General features: G+C 50.6%; 1 protein-coding gene across 1 annotated transcript in view; it reads right to left on the reverse strand.

The window, feature by feature from the left end:
* Positions 1-4,563, reverse strand: part of SORCS3 (sortilin related VPS10 domain containing receptor 3) — a 307,837-nt gene extending 303,274 nt beyond the window's left edge. Inside the window, exon 1 of the mRNA XM_063339010.1 lies at positions 3,537-4,563. Coding sequence (XP_063195080.1) covers positions 3,537-4,139 — 603 coding nt within the window. The 5' untranslated portion in view covers positions 4,140-4,563. The remainder of the gene's footprint in view (positions 1-3,536) is intronic.
* Between the last annotated feature and the right edge of the window lie 3,488 nt (positions 4,564-8,051).

Consider the following 8,051-nt stretch of genomic DNA (forward strand, 5'->3'; position numbering starts at 1 on the left):
AGAGGAAGGAAGAAAAGACAATCTGAGGAATCAGGTCATCTTCACAGGAAGGTTGGAGAGAGCATCTGGTGAGCAGAACGAGGAAAAATTTCATGCAATAACATAACCATCCAGAGAGAGGGAAAACAAGTGCAGAGGATACAACTGCTTACGAATGGTACATTTGTACACAGCGTGTGTTCAGAGAGGAATAGCTTTCAAAAAAGAATGGCTCGCAGATCTTCTGGGAACAATAGTAGTTTTCACTAAAATTCTCTTTCCTTCAGAAAAGTCTTAGCACGAAAACATTTTATCTGATCTCTACTAGGTCCCTCAAGAGCTTCAGTGACCTTGCTCAATAAATGCTTCTATTAGGGCAGACTGATACTTGAAGCCCAAGTACAAGTCTCCTTTTTCTAATATCAGACCCACTGAATTAAGCCAAGTCCCCTTCCCAAGAATACAAATCTCATTTCTACACAGAGTAGTTTTTTTTGCATTTTCCTAACAATTTCCACTTGAAGATCTTCAGGTATTGTACAAAGCAGAAATGAATTTTGCTCCACACCACCACTTTGTGGTAGCTAAGTAGTACTATCCTCATTTAACATGGAAGAGAAGATCCAGAGAGGTTAATTGTCTTTCCTAAGGTCACAGAAAAAGCCTCTGGGCAGGACAAAGCAGAGAACCCAAATTCCCCGATCTCACCAGCCTTTTGCCTCTATCCTAATCCTGACCTCACTATCTGCAAATGGAGAAAACAAAAGTTTGTTGCCTGGAAGGGATTATCTTTTAATAAATTAAATTGAGCTTTGAGGGATGTGGAAGAAAGGGGGGGTAGAAGACGGAGGGAGAGTTGCTCTTAAAATGATAATAAAATAATTAAAAAAAAAAACACAGAAGGTTTTTAACATTCTAGGTAACAGGACATGCAGCAGCTGCAAAGATCTCCCTTTTGTGGAATGTATGTAGATCTATACATCCCAGTAAAAACCTGGTTTTTATTACCATCCTTTCCTCTTCTTTGCAAATCAATCCAGTTGTTAGGAGTCCCCCGCCACTAACGCCTGATTTGAAATATACTGCTTCATTGCACGAAATTTGATTGATCATGTTTTTAATTAATCATAAGTGACAAAAGCTTAGGTTTTGAAGTCTGTTCAAGTAACGTGGAATTGGTAAAAGCAAGCTGTACACCTCTTTACTGCTTTGGTAGCCTGAAAACAATAGCATCCAGACATGTCCTACCTGCTCTCCTAGGTCATCTGGCATAATCATGACACATGAGTTAATATCTTTTGTCCATTTTCAATACACCTCCCTGCTGCTTTACATCCACTGTGACCTAAGAAAATAGATACTTTGAGGTGAAAGACTGGGAACCAACATGGTGGCAAAAGAAGCCACAGTATCTCCCTGAGTGACCTTGGGCAAGTTGCTTGGCGTTCCTGTGCCACAGCCACCCCAACAGTAGAATTAGGTAAAAACTGAACTGCAGCAGAAGAACAGGCATCGGATTCAGCCTTCTCTGCTAATAAATGAAAGGACCCAGGTCCAAGCATTTAACTTTCCCTCTACAGTGCTTTTTAAAAATCCAATTAATCACTAAATACCGTGTGCTTTCTCCAAGAGACAGGACAGAAAAAGTCTCCAGATGCTAAACCTCATATCGGAAAAATCATGAAAAGATAACACTAATATTTATTAACATGCTTTTGCTTTTCCTTCCTACAAACACCACACTCGCAATAAACACCAGTCTTTTGCTTTTGCTTGTGCTTTTGAGTTGGAAGCTTTCAATACATGGTATCTTGAGGTGCAAAATCTTAATGGAAAGTCGTGAACAATCAAGACGTTTTCCTTTATTACCTTTCTCAGTCACCTGGAGTTAAAGAATAAAGGAAACTAGTTATTTAAATGGGATATTGCTGCAAAAGAAACCGAGGAAGGAGGGAGAATTTTGTGAAAATCACTTTCTGACCTGCACTTTCAAAAAAATAACCTTTCTTTCCCCTGCAAATGCCTACAGAATTAGTTTTCTCTGCCACTTTAACCAGAAATACTCAAAACTACTGGAAATCCATGCTAGGAAGGAATGGGGGGGGTTGGATTTTAGCTGCTTTTGCTTAACACCCCTCAATTCAGCACCAAAATGAAACAAAAGAGAGGGCATATAGATTGTTTTCTTCATTACATGCCGTATTATATTAAAAATAAATAATCCTAGAGACAAGTGTAGTGCTAAAATATACCGTGCAGCTGTTTTCTCTTGAATGTTTGCTTTCATCTCTAATGAGAGTGGAATTCATGTCTGGGAAACACAACTGCCTTTAAAAATGGTTAAATCAAAGTAACATCCACATTGCTGTCAGAATTATTGCCTAAGTAATAATAAATAGAGAAAAAACAACTTCCAGTCAAAAAAATAGAGGTGGATGAATTGCACATTATGAAGCTATAGCTGATGCACAGCTAGATAGATAGACAGACAATTTGCCTTTTCATGACTAATCAGTTTCATGAAGAATGTATCTGAAAATCCAGCCAATCTGTTTTATGCTGTTAATTGCTTTATGCCCATTTCCAACAGTGGGAAAACAATAAAAGAGGCATTTTCACGGCAGTGACAAGCTATAATAATCAGAATAATGGAAATATTGTCACCAGACAAAAAGGTTTCTTGGAGTCCTTTAAATTACACCTGTTCTCAGACTTTATATCAGAGTAGAAATAGTATTTCTGATATCAAGTTAAAAGAAAATTGAAGTTCTGTCCACAGCCATCTGCTGGGCATTGCAAAGCTGGGTGCGAGGGAGGGCCCTGCATTATCGCAGCATGACGGTTTGTGGGCTTCTGGGACACCCCACACACAGTCCCACAGACTTTCAGGGACGCCTCAGCTACGCATTATTTTTGACTTCAGGGAAAATGCATGAGATGTCATCGATTTTTAATAAACTTTTCACGGATGCTTGCTCTACCTGCCTCCTTTCAGTCCCCCAACGTGCTGTGGGGCTTTCCACCCCTTAATGAATTAACGGGAGCTCTCTCGTCGCCAGCACGCAGAGCAGAGAGCAGGAGGGCTTTTCCACCACCACTGGACATCATTCATCCCCTCACACACTGGCAGCGAAGCGTGCCGAGGTGTATATTACATATGCTGAGACACAGAGGGGGGGACCCAGCTGTGCAGGCACATGGGATAGACTGGAGCGGGGAGCCGGGGGTCTTCCCTGCGCAAGGGAGAAGGCTCCGGCCAGCCCGGCCCCTTTGGCGGCGCTCCGACGGCGCTACCCCGGCAGTCACAGCTCCACTTTCGGGGGAGGGAGGGAGGGAGGAAGGTGTTCCCATTCTCCTTCATCTTTCCCCAGCAAAACTTTTCTCTTTTTTTTTTTTTCCTGCGGCCATCGCGCCGTGTCTCCCCCTCCCGCTGGCAAAAAGAGCAAGGTGCCCGCCAAGCGCCCCTCTCCTCCCCGCACCCCCGGCACCATCCCGCCCGGCGGGTGGGCACAGGGCTCCCTCCCCGCCGAGCCCAGCCGGGTCGGGTCGATACTCACGCTGCTGTTGTGCCCGGACCAGTGCACCATGGCTTGGTTGTGCGCCGCATCCCCCGTGAGCGCGAAGGTGGTGCTGCTCAGCCTCAGCTCCTCTGCCCCTCGCAGCCGCGGCGCTCTCCCCTCTTCCGGCGGCCCGCGGGGCTGAGCCCGGCCGCCGCCGCGCTGCCCCTCGGCCGCGGGCAACCCCCGGCCGCCGCCCGCCGGCAGCGCCCGCCGCCCCTCGCTGCTCCTCCGGCTCCGCGCTGCCGCCGGGCCCCGGCCCCCGGGCGCGCCGCCGCCCGCCCCCGCCGAACGGAGCGTCGCTCCCCGCGGCCCCGCACGGCCCCCCGGCTCCCCGCCCGGCAGCGGCTCCGCGGCGGCCGCCGCCCCGGCCGAGCCCCGCGTTCGGCCGCCCGGCCAGCTCCGTAATCCTCCCGGCAGCGGCGGTGGCTGTCGCTGCTCCTGCCTAAGGCGAGACGAGGAGGACGGCCAGGAGGGCGATGGAGACGAGCAGGGTCTGCAAGTTATTTCGGCGCCGGTGCAACACCAACAGAGAAGTAAGAGCCATGTCCAGGCGAGAAAAACGGTGTGGCAGGTCGGAAAGCAGTTAGTCCCCTTCTCCATGCCTTTGCGGAGCGAGTCGGGGGGCTTGGAGAGGGAGGGGGGACGAGGCGCTGCGTTTAGGGCGCTTTTTTTTTTTTTAAGGAGAAAGGGGCCGGATTCTAATTATAATAATTATTATTCGCAAAAGGCTCCTCTTTCTCGCGCTCTCCTTCTTTCTCTTCCCCCTTTCTCAGCCTCTGAGACGATGACCAGGAAAAAAAAAAAAAGGAAAAAAAGAAGGAAAAAAGAAAAAAAACTCTCTCCCCGGTAGTTGGATTCTGTTCCTTACTGTTGGTGGATTTTTTTTTTTTTTTTTTTTGAAAAGTGCTTTTCAGTGAAACTGTTCACGTTCAAGGATTTGATCAAGTGAGAGGGTAACACCACACGGGGGGAGGAGCCCCGAGCCTTGCCAAGCCGCCGCCGCCGCTGAAATACACCACCGAGTCACCAGCCGCGCTGCGCCGCGCCGCCGGGGGCCGGGAGCGGGGCCGGGGGCGGGACACCGCGCCGCGCCGAATCAGCTGGAGCATCACCCAGCCCGTTCTCCTGATTTGGTATGTGTGCTCCTGCCTGAGACAAAGCAGCCGTCATTCACTGTTTCTCCTGATGTATATTTACATGTACTCGTATTTACAGCAGCGTAGGTATTCCTCACCCTGTATGTACGCAGGCATGTGTATGCACAAAGGCTGCATGTGGGTAAGGGGCGTAAGGCAACGCAGCTGGGATGAGCAGCTCCGGGGTGACCCCCCGCGTGTAACAGCGTACCCACGGACTCGGCCATCCAGCCGCACCGCTCCAGAACCGGCTCCGGGCATGTGGACGTGCCCGTCCCGAGCGGCGCCTCCCGGCCGTGGGAACCCGCGTGGGAATCCCAGCAACCTTGCCACCGTCCAGGAAGGGAGACTAGCAGGATTTATTTGGGGGGCGAAAAACCAAGAAAGGGCACTATCGGCAGGCAGCTCACTGCAGCAGCATCTCGGGACCGTATCGGGAGAAGGAGCGAGGGAGATCTATTTCTTTAGGTCATGGCAGCGCAGCGCTCCCATGACTGGGATGCAACGTTTCCCCCGGCCAGGACACCTGCTTTCTGCTGGCAAAGCCCAAGGAGCCTTTGCCGCTTCAGCCCCCGGACAAGGTGTGAGTAATCGCACGGTGCGGAGGGGAGAGGGCAGGCTGCTGCCTCCCACGGCTGCGGGGCGTCCCCCATCCTCCCGGGGGTCACCCTTGTCATAGCCATCCGTGCCAGTGCCACGTCCCCCCTGAGCGATTCATTGCAGCGACACGTCGGCACTTTCTCTTCAGATCAAACCCACGGTCGACCTTCCCCCGTTCTCCTCCCCCCCTTCGAAAAGTGTCAATAATTAGCGTTATGTTAATCGTCCCACCCTCCCACTTACTACATCAGCCATTCTTTGCCGTCCAAGGACGGATCCACCAACTACGTGGCTCTCCCCGCCGTATGCCCCCCCACCCCCCGCCAGTCCTAGAGCGGGGACGGCTCAACAGTTTCTCCTGCCTGACGTGGGTCTTCCAGCCCGGCACGGAGCGGAGGGAGAGAGGGACAGAGAAAGGATGGGTGATGGCTATGGCCAAACTGGGAGAGTGGTGGGGGTTCCCTGCTAGCCGTGCCCCGGGCTGAGCCACCTCCTGCTGCAAAGCGTCTAAACTGGGGCTGGGGAGGGCGAGAAGCAAGTCGGAGGAGGGAAGAGGGGACTGTAAACACCTCTGACTGTTGCAAACGGCGGGAGCTGTCGCTAAATGGCTGTCCTGCAGGAGGGAAAAGAGGGCTCGCTGTGTCAGCTGGTTTGCAGAGAAAAGCGCTAATAGCTCCGGGGAGGGGGGGACGGGACGGGACTGAGCGAGGCCGTGCGCGGTGGGGGTCCCTACCCACGGGCACGGCCCTGCCCGTGAGCCGCAAATCCCGACGCGGAGAGGGAAAGTGGGAGGTGGGGGCAGGGGACGCCAAATCACCCGCCCCCAACCCAACGGATGTTATTTCTGTCTTGGAATCGGCTCCTTTTCAAACTACGCTGCCAAAATGTTTAGGAGATGACATTTCATTTGTGTGGGAGCGGTGATGTGGGCCTCAGCCAGAGCTGATCCATAAAAGCTCGGGCGAGGGGATGGCACAGTTAGACACACCTGTGGCAAGCGCTGCTCGGCACGCACAGAGCCAGGCCAGCCCCGAGGCTGCACCCTCCTGCTGCTTGTCAAGCAACGGCATGGTGTGGGGAATGGGAAGGACCTCAACTCTCTCCCTGCACCCCAGATCAAGTGCTGCAAAGAACAGTGTCACGCATGCCACCCCTGGATCTTGCCCTTGCTATGCGCTGTGGAGGGATGCGCTGCCCACCTAATGTCATCCTCCTACAGTGAGGCTGCAGCTGTGACACGCAGAACTTGTCCTTATATTATGATTAAAGTTTCTCCAATCCCTCTGGCGGGAGGGGCTCACTGCTGCTCCTGAAGATCTCTGCAAGCCCGGGACCCCTTGTCACCACATAATAAAAGCTACCATGGGGCTAGCAATTGCCACTGCTTAGCCATTGTGCAGTCCACCCAGCCCCGCTTATCTTCTCAGCCTTGCTGGATACTGTTTAAAACCTAGTCCTCGTTCACACATGGATTACCTATTTGTGCAGCATCATCCCTGACTTCATGACCAAAGGCTGCCCATACCAAGACAGCACTTGTGGACACATCTCCTTTCGCAAATCCTGCCAGCACAAGGCATTGCTTTGTGTCCACCCCATTGCTCTTTGTCACCACAAGAGCCCAGCTGTGCTGGACATGGCACAGAATGTGATGGGCTTCATGCATGAGTGTGTTCACCAACACTTTCTTTAGGGCAGTACTTTCACCACCCCAATAACAGGTCTCTTCTTCCGTGCAGACTGAAGAGGTGCTACTTGCAAATAAAATCACCCTTTGGGAATATCATCCACACCTGCCCCCCTCAGGCACAATCCTGGACATTCAGATTATACTGTATCAGCAAGATTACCCCAGGCCCTCATTTCTCAGACAGGTATTCACAGGAAGGGCTGGTGTTTCTAAAGAAAATCCTAAACCCCCTTCATCAGTACCTGCTTATTACTGTTAAATAACAGGACGCACAGCTGAAGTCCCACTGATGGTGTGGGACTGTATTAAAATCTCCTGCTCCTGATCTCTCCTGGCCCTTAGCAGAGGCCTCAGTGCCAAAGCGAGAAGCAGCGGTGCTCTCTAATCCCTCTCCTTCTCTAGAAGACAAAAGTAACGTGAGCAACACCCCCATCTCCTGCACGATTCGTGAACTGCGTGCCCATCACCAGCACACAGAAAAGGGGCTTTTCCAGTTTGTACCATCCCTGTTGCAGAAATATCATGTTTGCTTCAAAACCTGGCCTCTTGCATGACATGGTGACAGCAAGGATGTCATTTGACAACCCAAGATTTGCACAGTCTATATCCAAGGATAGAAATGGAATAGTTCAACACAGTATCCATTACAGGCTGTTTTAATCCCTGGTCTAATCCATTACAATCTGCTTTAATCCCTAGCCAGCTGCAAATATCCATTCAAAGAAGCAGGGGTTGATGTTATATTCTGTTGGACTACGTTGATTTTTAATTGATGTAAGGCAACCATATGCTGTAACACCAGGCAATGCAGTAGATTTCTAAGTAAGCAAGTAAGTAAATGTTCTGGAAGGCAAATTGTGGCACAAATACAAAGTAGCAGAACATGCCTATAACCAAGGGGGAGCTGAGTTCAATTAAGGAGAGAAAAACAATTGGGGTAGTTATGTTTGTTTCAAGGGGATGATTTGGATGGAAGCAGTCTAATGGCACTATCTAAAGAAAGAAACAAATAGAGCCCGGCAATCATTTCATGCCAAAGCCTTCTAAAGCAGCATTGATCATTTGGGTTTGGTTGTTTTGTTTTTT

The sequence above is a fragment of the Chroicocephalus ridibundus genome, chromosome 6, assembly GCF_963924245.1.
Source record: "Chroicocephalus ridibundus chromosome 6, bChrRid1.1, whole genome shotgun sequence".
NCBI lineage: Eukaryota > Metazoa > Chordata > Aves > Charadriiformes > Laridae > Chroicocephalus > Chroicocephalus ridibundus.